Source organism: Terrapene carolina, unplaced genomic scaffold, assembly GCF_002925995.2.
Source record: "Terrapene carolina triunguis isolate 2854851 unplaced genomic scaffold, T_m_triunguis-2.0 Scaffold234, whole genome shotgun sequence".
In the NCBI taxonomy this organism is placed as follows: Eukaryota; Metazoa; Chordata; order Testudines; family Emydidae; genus Terrapene; species Terrapene triunguis.
In genome coordinates, this window is record NW_020664585.1 from 18,103,412 (window position 1) to 18,118,942 (window position 15,531).

A 15,531-nucleotide genomic window follows, 5' to 3' on the forward strand; every position below is an offset into this window, starting at 1 on the left:
TTCCAATACATCTTTTTTGAGATGGGGCAACCAAATCTGCATGCTGTATTCAAGATGTGGGCATATCATGGATTTATATAGAGGCAATATGATATTTTCTGTCTTATTATTTATCCCTTTCTTAATGATTCCCAACATTCTGTTTGCTTTTTTGACTGCTGCTGTACATTGAGTGGATGTCAGACCATACTAATAACTATGGCACTGCCCAAGCCAAGCATGAACGGATTTCTTTAAGCAAAAGATGAACTCTGTCAAGACACAAAGTAAAAATAAAACTACATATCATGGACTGAACAGAAATCTGGCGTATGTGGGTGCAACTCAATTCTCTTCACAGTTGAGTTGCTTCTACCAGGTCTAGGGATAGTTAAATATGTAATGTCTGAATTTGGCTTTATGTGTTGAGTACTTTGGAGCAATGCAAACTTGAACTAAAAGAGGGGAAAAATCCTTATTTTTAAAAAAGCAGAAAACAAAATCATGAAACATTTTTACCCTGCAATGTTTGCCTAGTATCGCACTTCATGGCCAAGGCATGTGACATACATATTACATAAAGGCTGCCAATTTGTTTTGTTGGAACGAAGGCAGCACTAGTCAAAAACAGTGCTTTATTGCGTCATCTTTTTATTCTCTCATAATTGGAATGTGGTGGTCCATTTTCATATTTCACTGGCATTGATGCAGGATGAATTATCTGAAGAGATTCAAGGGAGCCAGATCTCTCTCATTCAGACACTCTGGGCAAACTGCATTTCCTTCACCATCAACCTGTTCCTGAAACTACGGCTGGAAAACAATGGGACATGAAAATCTTCAAGCTAGTAATCCAGAAAAATGGATACAATGGTTCTGCCAAATGATCTCTGGAGTGATGCATGAATTACACCAGAGACTGATGCAAAACTCCTGGTATTTGGGGTAAAAAAAACAACTTTCAGAAGTGCCTAGAATGACTTAAGAAGCTAAGTCACACTGACTTTTAATGGACTTAGCCTCCTACGTGCTTGAGTCACTTTTGAAAATGGGACATAGCCTACTATATCATTCTAGGCTCTTCAGAAAGTTTTATCCTTTGAGATAAAGAACCAGTCCTATACTCGGCATTTAGCTCTTTGTCCTCCTACCCCATGCTCCTTCTAAGAGAATAAACATCACTCACTTGAAACGGGGTCCAATAGCTGCCACATGTCGGTTCAAACTGCTCTTTGCCCCTCCAATATTCAGAGACAGGGATCGCTGCAACAGGCTGGAGAAGATCTCGACCTGATCAGAACTGCAGTACTTGGCTATTTCAAATCTCTGCACCAGAAACTGAGGAAACGAAAACCAAAGGAAAAATGTAGCTCAACAAAACCAGAACCCCCCTTGCATTTCTCCCATTCTTATGCACCTCTGCAAACATGAAAATGTCGCCCCACACTAGGCACAAAAGTACTACAACCATGAACAGTGCTACTGGTCCAAAGGCAAAGAGCATCTCATTCTTGGTGCCTGTTGCCTGCATCCTCCCATCCCATCATTATCCGAAGTGTAACATTGCAGAAAGGGGGTACTTGCATCTATCCAGATGTAATGTGGTGTGACCTCTGGAGGGCAAGGCCGTGGCTGACTCTCTTCTGAAGCAGCTAATGGATCTGCTTCTTTCTGCTCAGCGGAAAACAGGCCAAATTTCTGCTCCACTGTCATTTGCCATGCTCCTGCCATTTCTCTCATGAACTGTGAAAACAAAGATTAGTGTTTGTTGCTCCGAGTGCGTTTACTTGTTTGCAGGACTTTGCATTAGCATGGAGCACACTAGATCTGAACACCCCACAACATCTGAAACTTTGAAACTCATTAGAAAGGTATGGGGCTAATCATCACCGTGACTAAGCCTACTTCTCCATTGCAGCATAGCTCCCTGCACATATTGGGAACTTCTCCCTAAGTTACCTGAGAGAAAGTGCTGGTTCTCAGTCATTGTAGCTGTTTCGACATGCAGTGGTTTCAGCATTTCACTGGCTGCCACTACACTGAGGAGTTACCACGCCATTACTGCTAGATTTAGTCACATTTCAAGAAGTACAACTGTTTCGCCCGTTACAGGAAAATAATAGCTCTAAAAAACGTATCTTGTCATTCAGGGTATTAATGCCAGAAACAAAATGGCATTGCTAGCCAAGTTCCTTTCACTCCTCAAAAGAGGTGTTATGGCAAAGCAAGAGAAAGGAAAACTCAGGTCTGGCCTATGTACAAAAGTCGTATCAGTTTCTTAAATCAGTGCAAAGCGGTTGTACAGACACTCTTATTTCAGTTTAAACAAGATTTATTTAAGGTAAACTGAAATCAGATACTTTGAAACCAAAATAGGAGTGTTCATACTGGAGTTTGCAACAGTTTAATTACATTGGTTTAAAAACCTAATTAAGTTAAACTGGTGCAACTTCTGTGTGCAGATAAGACATGAGCCTGAAGGTACATATCTAGAGTCTGTAATTAATGCTATATAAGGGAAACTTGCCAGCACATCTAGCTTAATCATCCATGTATTCAGAAAGTGAAAAAGCTTCTCAACTGAACTGGCTGAAAGTACAGCAGGCGATGTGTAAATAAATCCACCTCCAGCAGTACATCCAGAGAGTGAGATTATCCACATGATAACATCAACTCATTAGCAGACTGGGAAATCTTGACTCAAGAAATCAACAGTTGTATTTAACATGCCTATTTTGCATGGATTTATTTTAAATGAGATTTTACTCCTCTCTTTTTTCTTGAAGAAAAACCTAAATCATTGAGTGAAGCTCCCTACCGGTACTTCTATTCCATTCTTAGCAGCAAGTAGCCACTCCCAGCAGGCAATTGCTGTTTCCATGCCATGTTCAGTAAACATTCGCAGGGGGCCCCAGCACAAGTGATGCAGGAGCTGAGGGTCACAGTCTGAAAACAAACATTCATACAGATTTCTTTGACAGAGAAAATAGGAAATAGTTTTCAAGTCAGCAGGAAATTGGTCTGCACAATTTGTGACAATCAACTCCAAACAAATAAAGTCTAGCTGTGACTTCAAGAGGTTTCCCCTGAATTAAATTTACTGGATAGAACACTGGTCTGCTTCAGTTTATACTCACTGGGTTTGTGTATATTGCATCTATAATTGTAATTTAGTGCTAAGAGCATCAGCACTCAGAAGTAGAAAATAAAGTTCCATTTGTTTTATTACCTTTGCTACTTATTAGCATTGCAGTCAACATAAACATGGCCTGGGTGTAGAGTTCAGGCTGGCCTGGTTCTAGTGCATCATTTAGCTGCTTGATCATCAGTTTATTCAGGTCAGATACCCGACCTGTAGCATTTGAGAAATGAAACATTCCAGCCACCTGTAAAACATATTTCTTTGGTCAATGGTGATGAGAAAAATCTCTACTTGGCTGACATTTTTTTTTTTTTTTTTAACTGTTTGATACATGCTGGAGTCTAGGCATATTCACAGCTCAGCATGGAGATCCAATGCAGGCCTTGATACTACATTTTGCTAACATTACCGAGTATACCCAAAGAAGAACGAGGGCTTTATTTGCAATTGAAATATCAAAAAATCTTTACAAGACCAGAAGTGAAATGATCTCCTCAATGAACTATGTCTATTACGCCCTAAAACTAGAAAAGAGAATGTTCATTACAGTCCTTGTTTAGATGACCAGGATGATGCCTCTTTGCTATTATAGCTGCATTCTACTTAATCCTCCATTTGAAAGCAAGTACAAGTTAGAAAAGCAACATGACCACTTGGGGAACTCCATGAGTTCAGGAAAAATTCTATAATTACCTCTCCTGCATAGCGATTGCGCAAGTTAAGAGAAGACATAAAGTTGGAGTAATCTTTCTTCACACAGGCTGGTCTCTCAGTTAGCTGGGTTGCCTATAAACAACAGTTGTAATTGTTATCAACTGTTAATATTCAAAAACTGTGTTATCCATATATACTGTCTGGACTTTTAAACAGATCATCCATTCAGTGTCAAAAACTGAGAACACTAACAACTGGAATATTACCATGGCTACCAGAACACTATCAAAGAGCATATAGGTCGATCTCCCTACTACTGCGTTATGCTGGTGTTAATGAGCAAATAAAGGAATCAGTGGTGACAAAGCTCCTTCCCCAACACCTGCAGCCACGTAGGGCTTTGCTGGATCAGGAGTTCAGGTATAGGTAGGGCCCTACCTAATTCACAGCCATGAAAAACACATCACGGAACATGAAATCTGGTCTTTTGTTTGCTTTTACCCTATACTATTCAGATTTCATACCATGCCACCCTATTTCTGCGGTGCCTTCAGAGTTGGGGGCTGGAGAGCGGCGGCTGTTGGCCGGGCGCCCAGCTCTGAAGGCAATGCCCCACCAGTAGCAGTGCAGAAGTAAGGGTGACAATACCATCCCATGCCACCCTTACTTCTGCGCTGCTGCCTTCAGAGCTGCGCGGCCAGAGAGTGGTGGCTGCTGACTGAGGGCTCAGCTCTGCATGCAGCAGCTGCCATTCTCCAGCTGCCCTGCTCTGAAGGCAGCGCCACCACCACCAGCAGTGTAGAAGTAAGGGGAACAGTACCACAACCCCCCTACAATAACCTTGTGACATCCCCCACAACTCCTTTTGGGGTCAGGACCCCTACAATTACAACACCATGAAATTTCAGATTTAAATAGCTAAAATCATTAAATTTACCATTTTTAAAATCCTATGACCGTGAAATAGACCAAAATGGACTGTGAATTTGGCAGGGCCCTAGGTATAGGGAAGAGCAGCATCCACTTCTGAGGAATAGCGTGGAAGAGGAGGAAAGGGGCAAGGAGCATGCAGAACCATGGCTCAGCCCTCCTCATGTGCCAGCTTGCAGAGCTGTCTAGGTGCAAAGGAGGGAGCATTCTGCCTCTGACAATAGACTGTCATGCACTCATCGTCCCCCTACCCCTTTGCATAACACAAAGGCTCCTGAGAAACATGACTCTGAGTCACTACTCTGTTTGGGATCTCCTGGGGGAGCACATTTATGCCCTAAACTCAGGACAACAAGCCTTGATACAGCCAACCTGTCAGAACTACAGTACTTGTATTGCAATTTCAAAACAAATAAGCAAACATATAATTACGTCTCTATATTCCCCTTCTCAAAAGGGCCAAAATTCCTACGGATTACAAATCAGTGTGATTAGCTAGATGCAATCAGGCAAGGATCATTTAATTTCTATTTTAAAATCACCATCCGGATATTGAGTCTTAACAGAAAATCCACATGGCTCAGCAAGAACACTGAAAATCCAGCATTCAGCTAATAACACTCTTCTGCAGTCCTGCCTAGTGGCTTGCTCGGTTCACTGGCAGGTAGATAAACTTGTGACAACTATTACATGCTTCGAATGTCATGCTCGTGTAATAACCAAGCAGCAAACCAAGGTCCAAAGTAATAAAACAAGAGATGAGGAAAAGACCGTCAGCCTCTCTGATTAACAATGAAAGAATTTTATTTTCATGTTGATATGCAGGGCCTTAGTCACTCAGATCATCATTAAAGGAAGAATTCCATATATTGATTTGAGAAAGTATATCGTCAGAGTATAAACATCTAATGCAGCTTAACAGTACATATGAAGTAGTGTAATGTAACAAAGTCCACATACGTATATGCACATGGGCAGTCACTGCCATCAATGGAAAACATGCAGTGAAAAAACATGTTTTGGGGTGGAAATGTAACAACATTAATTCAATGGCACTTGGCCAACCTTGCGCTGTTATTCTGGGAAGCATTATCATTTGCCTTTTCAGACATACAACTACAAGAAGTAGTTATATAAATGGAAATACTCTATCATTTAAAAATGACATATGTAATACTAAACCCTTGCTAAAAGTACATCAAAGACTTTATATTAAAGTTTTGTGCTTAAAGACACAAGATTTACAGTTTAACTTGTTGTATCTCTTACCTCCCAACCATTCAAAGGAGGAAGAACATGGTTAAAAGACACATTCCCCTTCATTTCAAATCAAGGGATGCTCCAGAGTGGACACCTGGTATGTTATTTGTGATATGCATGACTTACAGCATATAGGATTACTTTGTTGATGCCTGATACTCACCCCCAGGGTGATGTTTTCTCTGTTGTAGCCTGCAAAGTGGAGAATGCTTTCTGTAGCCATAGCCAGCCCGGTGTGCTGAGACAAGCCGGACACCCAATTCTGATGTTTGTTTAGGTATTCCTAAGAGACAAGGAATTAGATTCTTTTGAAGAGCACTGTAATTTTCAAGAGCAGCTAGCTCATTTCAAGTATTACCCATATTGAATTACCAAAAGATTTATTATACACACATCGGACAATCTATTTAGTTAGGTTTAGTCCTTGTTTTCCTTTCCAAATATTGCTCCCTCAGCACTAGGAAAGCAGGACTTTCGTTCCCAAGACATTAGACCTTTTGAAAAATCTCATCCTAGAAGCCTAAAATAAAAAGGGACTTTTCTTTCTTTTGTACAGGGGATAAAGCAAACCTAATAGGGATCTAAAGTTTGAAGCAAAGATCATGATTTTGAAAACCAAGCACAAATGTTCTGCAAAAAGAGGCATTTTAGACTCCATGTAAGATGAAGTGAGGTGGAAACACTAACTGTCTTGATCTGCTAGAAATGAAGACTGAAAAACTAGTGTTCACTCTTCTTTTACAGAAGGGAATACAAATGTCACAGGTAGATCTGAAGTACTATAGACTATTCTTGAGCCTCTCCAGAAACTGCCACATCAGTGCTGAGGGGGGAAGAGAGGTAACAGAAAGCAGGTTACTCTAGAAACTCTAGCCTGCACTAAAGATTAACCCCCACCTCCCAGCACATGGTTAACAGCCATGTTATTCTGCTCCCATACTACAACGACTTCTTTTTGATTTTATCAAATATACAACAGCACATTTACTGGTACCTTACAAATGATAAATAATTAAAACTAAGCTGTAATTGAGTAAATAAATTAAAGTACATTTCGTGACACATTCTCTGATTTGTGTTTGTGCAAACACATTCTGCTGGGCTCAGCAAAAGGTATTAGCAGCAGGATAAAGTCCTCACTTGCTAACAGTCACAAAATTCAGTAGTTTACCATGGTTCTACTGTATTTGAAAGAGAATTAAAAGTCTGAGAAAACCTTCTCTCTCTCTAATAGCAAAGCAGCAAAGATCTTGTGTTCTGATCACCTGCTGAGAATTTAAAAATGCATGAATTTTTATGCATGTTAGTCAGAACTTATCACTCTCATAACACTGAATCAGAGAGTAATTAAACCTCCACAACATTCTGCATTCTTAACATAGAATCAAAGGTGAACAGAATGGCTGAAGTACTCAACATTAATTTGAATAACTTAGCAAAGATATTGTTTGAAGATAACTTCAAAAACAAAATTAAAATGATACTGATTTTAGTGATGCTTCCATTATTGGGGGGTGGGGGGTGGAGGAGGAATAGGAATCAGAATAGCCAAAAAGTTACTAAATAAGCATAAATGCATTTAGTCGAATGATACTGTTATTTCAAGGTATGTGAACTTTGTACTTTGCTGAGGATCATAAATTATTTCTTCACAAATTCAAGTTAGTTACCTGAAGGTGGGACTTTGTGACAGAAGGAGCCCATTTCATTGCTTCTTGAAGAATCATCCCGCAGCGTGCAGCAAAGTCCTTCACTATACTCTAGGAAAAGTGCATTGATACACGAGTCAGCCAGCCAATAATTCACAAACAGCATTATGCTTACTGGCATAGTAAGCAACATTAAGGGCACCAGCAAGAGACAGTTCAAGAGACTTTTAATGACATTAGGATATTGAAGGCTATTTACAAAGTGTGTTCTGGGAGGCAGAGAACTGTTATGCTTTGGTAAGGTGCAATTCTGAAACAGGGAAATTCAGAATGAACTTCAAATGTCTGGTAGCTAAATTACAGCACACAAGCCTTACCTTAGAAGGCACCTTCTAAACAAGACTGTTCAGAGTGGCTGACTGAGACAAGTCAATTAAACTACTTTTTGCCACCAAATCAAGAGACACCACTTACCTCTCTGGATTCATATGTATCAGGGACAGTGATTCTATACGGGGTGTCTGGAATGTCATAGTATGGCTGGTCCTTGTGAATGTCCTAAAATAAAGTATGTTAAAGTCTCAATAAAAAGCAATTCACCCATGTCTGATTGATCTGTTCACTACAGGCTACACTTTTTGCTTTGTTAAGTCAGTTTGCTAATGACACTATCCATCCCACAAAGCAGACTCTTGCATTTTGGTTTTGTTTTCAACATGACCATAACTATAAACTATGTTATGGTTTAAAAAGAAACATTAGAAAATAAATAAAATAGTACTTCTATAGCACTTTTCCTTCTTCAAAACACTTTACATACAATAATGGATTAATCCTGAATTAAATGTAAGTTATTATGAAAGGTGTCTTTTCTTGGATATTATCGAGCAACTTAAAACTCCAAATAAGCAGATCTTCAGGCAAAATCGTTATCACTGTGAAATGAATAATTTAACTCAAAGAAAAAAAAAAGGGGGAACACTACACCACTTCGCCACTTCATTGCCTAATGCTGTATAAGATATGTTTTGCAAACATGCACCTTCAGTATTATCTGGTATCTCTGTTCCACTGTTATTAAAACTTTGGTCAATATACATGCACTTTCTATCAGCAATAAAAGGGTTAATTAAAAAGTACTCACTGCACTAAGAGAGAGTGACAGTGTCTGGAGGATATCTAACATGGTCTTCAGCACAGTTCCACTCCACAGTAAATGAGGGAACCTAAAATAAAACAAGTTCACACTGAATAGACAGAGGTGAAAAAAATTATGCCTTCACCAAAAGGCGCAGAATATACACAAAGAGCAATGTATCTATGTGTAAACCTACACCAAACATAAGGGATTAAGTTGATCATGGCTCACAACAGATTGGAGTTATCAAAAGCTCTCTTTGAAGGCAGACTCTAAGAGGGGAGATTTCCAAGGGCACAGAGGCAATCGGGTACACAACTCCCATTGAAAGTCAAGTCAATAACATCAGGCTAGACTACTTCAGCTCCGTATCACCCAAGTGTGCCAAGGAGGAAAGGAAAGGGAACTAAAGAGCAGATTACCATTTTAACCTACATTTTGTTTTGTTCTTGATTTTCGGTATTTTCTGTCACCACACATACTAAATGCACTATACACTCCTGGCCAGCAGAGGGCACTGACGGCTTTGTAGACTTGCACACAGCATGATAAAGCAGAGTATATTTTTGCATTTATTTAACATTCTGTGATGTGATCATCTTGTGTGGATACTAGAAAGAGGATTGCAATAGTAACTAAGCAAGGATTTCAGAACCAGGATAACATTTCAGTAGCCCTCTAGGCCTTCTTTTAATCATCAGAAATTTTCATCTTTGCTATATACAAAATGACTGTTCAACAGAACTGGCAGTCATGAAATCTACATGAATGCCCTATTCAATTGCATACTTCTTCTTGATAACCAAGTAGTCAGTGTGAAAAAGGTAATATAGCAGGGATGTCTATACTCACTTATCTACAAGACCAGATAAGTATTTGTCTGCAACCCTCCTGATCCTCTTGTGAATGTGGTTAAAATTCACTAGTAGAAAGTGAGCATGTCTCTCCAGCTCCTCTTCATTCCCTTTAGTTTTAGCCTAGATATTCCAAAGAGAAGCATGACACTTTTGTGTTTTTAAAAAGACTTTCACAAAATGAACACACACTTTACACTGTAGTTCTCCTTCCCACATAGCTTACTTTATCAGCCATCATTGTAAGGAAAGCTTCAAACACCTTATCTGCAACAGCTATCACACACTGCATCATCCCTGGAGAAGAACCAAGAAAAATGTTGTGCTCTGTTATAAGAATTAAATTTTCCTTGGATACTGCACCATTAACAGTTAAACGTGTTTATTTGTACTCAGCCAACGCTGAATGAAGCTGCTTTACAATTCTAAATAGTATCAGGGGGCAGCCGTGTTAGTCTGATTTCACAAAAACAACAAGGAGTCCGGTGGCACCTTAAAGACTAACAGATTTATTTGGGTATAAGCTTTTGTGGGTAAAAAACCACTTCTTCAGATGCATGGAGTGAAAATTACAGATGCAGGCATTATATACTGACACATGAAAAGAAGGGAGTTACCTCACAAGTGGAGAACCACTTATTTTAAATAGTGTTCATTCCAGCAAGAACAAGTTTTTTTTTTTTTAAGTTGAAAATAAGCCACCACCAGTTGAAAGTAGCATTTAGTAGTATCCTCCGGCTCTTATATGCCATAGCTCTGCAGAATAGTCACTTTGTTTATCAATAGAATATCTCAAATTAAAACATGAATAGTTTAGCGATTTGGTAAGAGTGGTTTCTACAGGTTATACTGTATTTTAATAGGGGGCATTTATACTCAAGGGACTCTTCCTACATCTTTACTACCTTACACTTGCTGCAGTTCTATATAATCCAGATGAAATGACAAGAGATAAACAGGTACATTTCTCAGTGGGGGATGGGGAGGAAGCGTAATTCCAATCACATTTGCAGACTAAATTAGAGCTATTAATAATCCAACAACAACGTGTTGATGGGACCAAGTATCAACTTCAGGAGTTTCAGAAAAAAGCACTTGGGCAGGAGTTGCGCAAAACCTCACTCTGAATACAAATCTTTGGCAATGGTTTTGATCCAATGGGCTACCTAACACGTGTTGAGAACCAGAGAGTAGTTCCATAAACTGCAATCAAGCCTCTTTATGCATATAGTGACAAGTGACCATAATGCTGTTTCATCAGTGAAATTTTCATGGAGAAGACTGTCCTGTCTGATTTAGTCCTCTTCCCCTCATGGTTTTCAGCTTGTATCAGCTGCTAGCATAAACTTTAAGCAAATAAAAAATATCCAACACAATTTGTAGGAAATTTGACTGAAACACTGAGTATACCTACTCCATACGGCTATATTTACCAGGACATATCTCCCTGGGTACGCACATACTGCACTGACTCAAGTCAAAACTTAATAATGACCAAACTACTCTAAACGTAAAGGTGACTTGCAATTCTCTAAGGCTTTGTCTATATTGGCAACTGAACGATAATGCAGGTTCTTAAAATTGACCTAATTCTATTAATTTTGTTCTAAAAGATACTAGCCAGACAAATTTTACTTTCTCAGGTAGCATATAGCCTAGGTAATCTTACCAGATTTGTCTTTTTGAATAGCTTTATCCTCAAAATAGCAAAACATCACTTGGAAGCGATCTTGGTCTGTTGAACGCAATACCCTAGGAGGATAATAATTTAACACATTCACACAAAACTAAACATGGAAACCATGCCTCATCCCTACAGTGCAGCGATTCTCAAACTTTAGCAACCCAAGGACCCCCATTTTGATTTAAAATTTTTCAGGGACCCCCAAGCCTCCCTGCTCAGCCCTTGCCCTGCCCCCTTCCCCGAGTCCCCACTCCAGCCCCGCCCTTTTTCTGAGGCCCTGTCCCTGCTCACTCCATTCCCCCTCCCTCCATTGCTCGCTCTCCCACACCCTCACTCACTTTCACCACGCTTGGGCAGGGAGTTTGGGTGTGGGAGGGGATGTAGGCTCTAGAGGGAGTTTGAGTGTGGGCTCTGAGAGGGAGTTTGGATGGAGGAGGTAATTTGGTGTGGGCTCTGGGCTGGGGCAGAGGGTTGGGGTGTGGGGTGTCCCCGGCCAATGGGAGCCATGGAGTCGGAGCTCAGGGTGGGGCAGCACGCGGAGACCCCCTGCCCCCACCCGAGGCTGCAGGGATGTCAGCGGCTTCCGGGAGCGGTGCGGAGCCAGGGTAATTAGGAAGCCTGCCTTAGCCCTGCTGAGCCGCCAAATTTTTAGTGTTCAGGAGGCACTGGGAGGAAGGGGGAGGAATGGAGGGAGGGAGGGGGAGGAGTCAGTCAGCAGGGGCTGCAGACACCCTGGGATACCCTTGGGGACCCCAGTTTAAGAAACATTGCTATAGTACATACCCACACATCAAGAAACTAAATTACAGTAAGATTTAACACCTGAGCCTTTGGGTCTGTTTTCAGTTAAAGGTTTAGGGAAAACATATTTTGCTACTAGGCAAACAATTCGCATTGCTGTTAGAAGTGGAAAAACTTGCACAAAGTTCACCAATTTAGTGAGTTGTTTCTGGTGTATTTCTACAAACAGAGACCCCACTCTTCTTTACATGCTGCATTTGCTCAATAGGGCAATGCCTACCAGTATTTAAAAGACTGTACTTACAATATGTCTGAAAGGCTTTTGTGAATAAAAATATTTGTCCTTATTGTTTAATGCCAAACAGGCATACAACTTAGCAGTTGTTCCCACCTTCTCCAGTAAGAGCCCTCTTCAGCTCTCACCCACAGACATTCTTTGATAGCAGTCATTAGGAATTTTGTATCAATTTAATGTACTGACTTGCCAGTGTCCATTCCTGTGTATTTTTATTTGCAATGCCGAAATGCACCAGTCAAGAGCAACAATTGTATATTGCGTCTACTGATTCCATAACCATGATAACTATGAAGCATCATGGATGAGATTCTGTGCTATGCCTCCAAGAGGTTTAGCACAGGACTCGCAGTCCAGGGGAGAGGGAGTGGAGGATGTTTTAAACTCATAAGAGGTTCCTCGAAAAGCAGCATTATGGCTGTCTTCATTGTTCCTGCACCAGGAGTTTGGGGCTTTTGGGATCGCTTTATGTCACAGCAGCCCTTTTGCCTGCCATAAAGGGGCCTGGGCAGAGATGAAGATTTTACTCCATGGGTGAAATCCTGGCCCCACTGAGGTCAATGACAAAACTCCCATTGACTCAAACAGAATCAGAATTTCACCCTATGTTGTCCAAGTCTGGCTGAAGGGTTCATGAAATGCCAGAAACCAAAGATTACAAAACCAAGCTGTAATAATAAATATATACCTCATGTACTCTAGACGGTAAACAGACAGTAGATAGGTAGACATGGCAAAGTCCAGCTTATTGATCAGAGCAGACACTTCTGGAGGAGGATCCAAGAGATTTATGATGGTGCTCCGTAACTCATTCAGTTCAGCCTAAACGTAAGCAACTTCAGAATAAGAAGAGATAGCCAACGTGGTGGCACTATCTTTATTTGCATTCTGAAAAGGTTTAATTTAGGTTACACTACTGATTATACCATGCCTTTAAAAAGAAAAAGCCTTCACACTGTCATTTGCATCCAAGTAAAGAAGAGATAAAAAGGCACATAACACTTAATGGTGACACACAGTGAAGTACTGGAATAGTGCATATGATGCATTAGTGCGGCAGCAGGAAACATCAATGCTCTTACTCAGAAGTCAAGTTCAAGAAATACAGCTCAACACAGTTCATTAAAAGTGAGGGACAAACTGTCTGCTGGAGTAATGAATGAAGTTATACCAGCAAAGAATTTGGCTCTCAGTTTTACACTTGTCATTCATCCTTGACTTTTTTCATCTTACACTGTAAACCTGGGGTCCCCGCCGCCGGCCCCGCTCAGCCTCCTGCCAGCCTGGATTGACGGAATCCCGGGCCAGCAGCGGGGCCGGTGGCTGGGACTGGCAGCTGGAACCCCAGACCGGCAGCAGGCTGAGCCGCTCAGCCCGCTGTTGGTCTGGGGTTCCAGCTGCCGGTCCGCACAGCCCGCTGCCAGTCTGGGGTTCCATCTGCCGGCCCCTGTAAATGTAAAATGTATGACTGGCACGCGAAACCTTAAATTACCGCGAATAAATGAAGACTTGGCACACCACTTCTGAAAGGTTGCCGACCCCTGTTGTAAACAATAACACACATTTTTCTGTTACAGTCGATCATGAAAACATAGGGAGAGAAAAGTGGACAAGTACCAAGCCATAGGCAATGGCAAAAGATGAAGGCTCAGCTAGGAGCCACTTTAATAGAGAGAACTACAAAATGTCATTTTATTCCAAAACCAAATTCATCCCATCACTGTTCTGCAGATTTCATCTGCCAGACACACAAGGAGAAAACACAAAAACATCATTAGGTTTCCCTTCCCACAAAGACCTGATTTCTGTATTTAGCCAATAGAGGATTGTTGCCGCTAACAAAAACACACTTGTACTACTTAATACTTTTGCTTTTTGTTCTGTTAAGTCATGCACAGCTTACAGGATGCAGCAGTGCATTTGGAAAGCTGCTGTTATTTAATGAAGGGAGTCAGTGAAAACATTATATTGATGTTCTAAGCAGCATCTACTTGTTACTATCCAATATATTATTTGAAGTCTGAAGGAGCATAATGGAAGAAACTGTTTCTTACAGAGGTCACTGTGTCATTTTTCATGGCAGAGTTGTACTGAAGGACAGATCGAAGAGGTTCTTTGCTGGGAAACGTAAGTAGTGGAGACTTAGTGGCTATCTCACATACCCCTTCATACCATTCTTCTGGCCAAAGACCTGTAGTAGAAATTTGGAGGGGCAGGGAGGGGAGAGAAAGACAAACCATGTCTAGGAGAAACATCCTAATATATTCCCATTATATTGTGTCAACTGATCTGGCTATTATAGAAACCTAAAATTAGTTTAGTGATTTTTCTACTGATCCTCAGTTGGTTATCGCCAACCTATATTAAGATTCAATCTGCGAAAATAAGTATCACCAAGTTTTGTGCTACCTCTTTAAACCATCTTTTCACACATTCAGGTATGTACATTCAAACTAATGGCCCATTTTCCAAGCACGTAATAGACCTGTTCAGATGGCTGCAGGTGAAACCTCTCAATGAATAAGCAGTTTCTAATTTGCCTGTGTCTCATCCCTGACCCTCCCATGCTAGTTCACAGCCATCACACACTTATATTTTCACAGAGTCCAACTAGCCATGCCACTTGTGAACTGAGGATGTAAACAATAATAAATTGTACACTTCTGTAGTCTAGTCCACGGCAAAGTACAGCACTTTGGACACAATGCAATCTGTCATCAGAGGTAAGACACCTGCCTTGTGGTCCGTTCCCAGTTACCCCTAGTCCTTCTAGATCGCCACAATCTCTGCTAAACAGCTGATCTGCAAACTAGATAAACCTAAGTCTACTGGAACATCAATGCATCTTTTCCTACTGGAAGTTTTACTACCTGATCCCTCCACAGCAAATCCCATAAGCACCGAATACAGCCAAAAGTCACGGAAGAGCTTCTGTAACCTGGGTTTGGCCTCCTTGATGGGTGGCAAACGTCTGGTGAGCTAACATGAAAAGGAGAAAATAATTAGGGGATTTCAATATTTAATCACTTGTTAAGAATCAGTCAATATAGCCTCATATTCTGATGTTGTTCTAGCATTTCAGAATTTAGTTTCTGTTTCAATATATTAATAAAAATCATGTAGTTACTGTTAAAATTACTGATATAAGAATAGTCATTTGATTGTGTTGCACTGCCTTAGCAATACTAATTTTCAAAGCTGATTA

The 15,531-nt window shown here is 40.7% G+C and overlaps 1 protein-coding gene across 2 annotated transcripts in view; it reads right to left on the reverse strand.

Moving 5' to 3' along the window:
• PI4KA (phosphatidylinositol 4-kinase alpha) overlaps window positions 1–15,531 on the reverse strand; it is a 91,262-nt gene that overhangs the window by 22,720 nt on the left and 53,011 nt on the right. For both annotated transcript variants that reach the window (XM_024219476.3, XM_024219475.3), the window contains exons 20-34: window positions 15,197–15,305; window positions 14,381–14,517; window positions 13,015–13,148; window positions 11,276–11,358; window positions 9,833–9,903; window positions 9,605–9,729; window positions 8,759–8,840; window positions 8,089–8,172; window positions 7,636–7,725; window positions 6,129–6,248; window positions 3,815–3,907; window positions 3,209–3,365; window positions 2,798–2,925; window positions 1,564–1,722; window positions 1,166–1,317 (exon numbers count right to left, since the gene is read on the reverse strand). In XM_024219476.3, coding sequence (XP_024075244.1) covers window positions 1,166–1,317; window positions 1,564–1,722; window positions 2,798–2,925; window positions 3,209–3,365; window positions 3,815–3,907; window positions 6,129–6,248; window positions 7,636–7,725; window positions 8,089–8,172; window positions 8,759–8,840; window positions 9,605–9,729; window positions 9,833–9,903; window positions 11,276–11,358; window positions 13,015–13,148; window positions 14,381–14,517; window positions 15,197–15,305 — 1,724 coding nt within the window. The remainder of the gene's footprint in view (window positions 1–1,165; window positions 1,318–1,563; window positions 1,723–2,797; window positions 2,926–3,208; window positions 3,366–3,814; window positions 3,908–6,128; window positions 6,249–7,635; window positions 7,726–8,088; window positions 8,173–8,758; window positions 8,841–9,604; window positions 9,730–9,832; window positions 9,904–11,275; window positions 11,359–13,014; window positions 13,149–14,380; window positions 14,518–15,196; window positions 15,306–15,531) is intronic.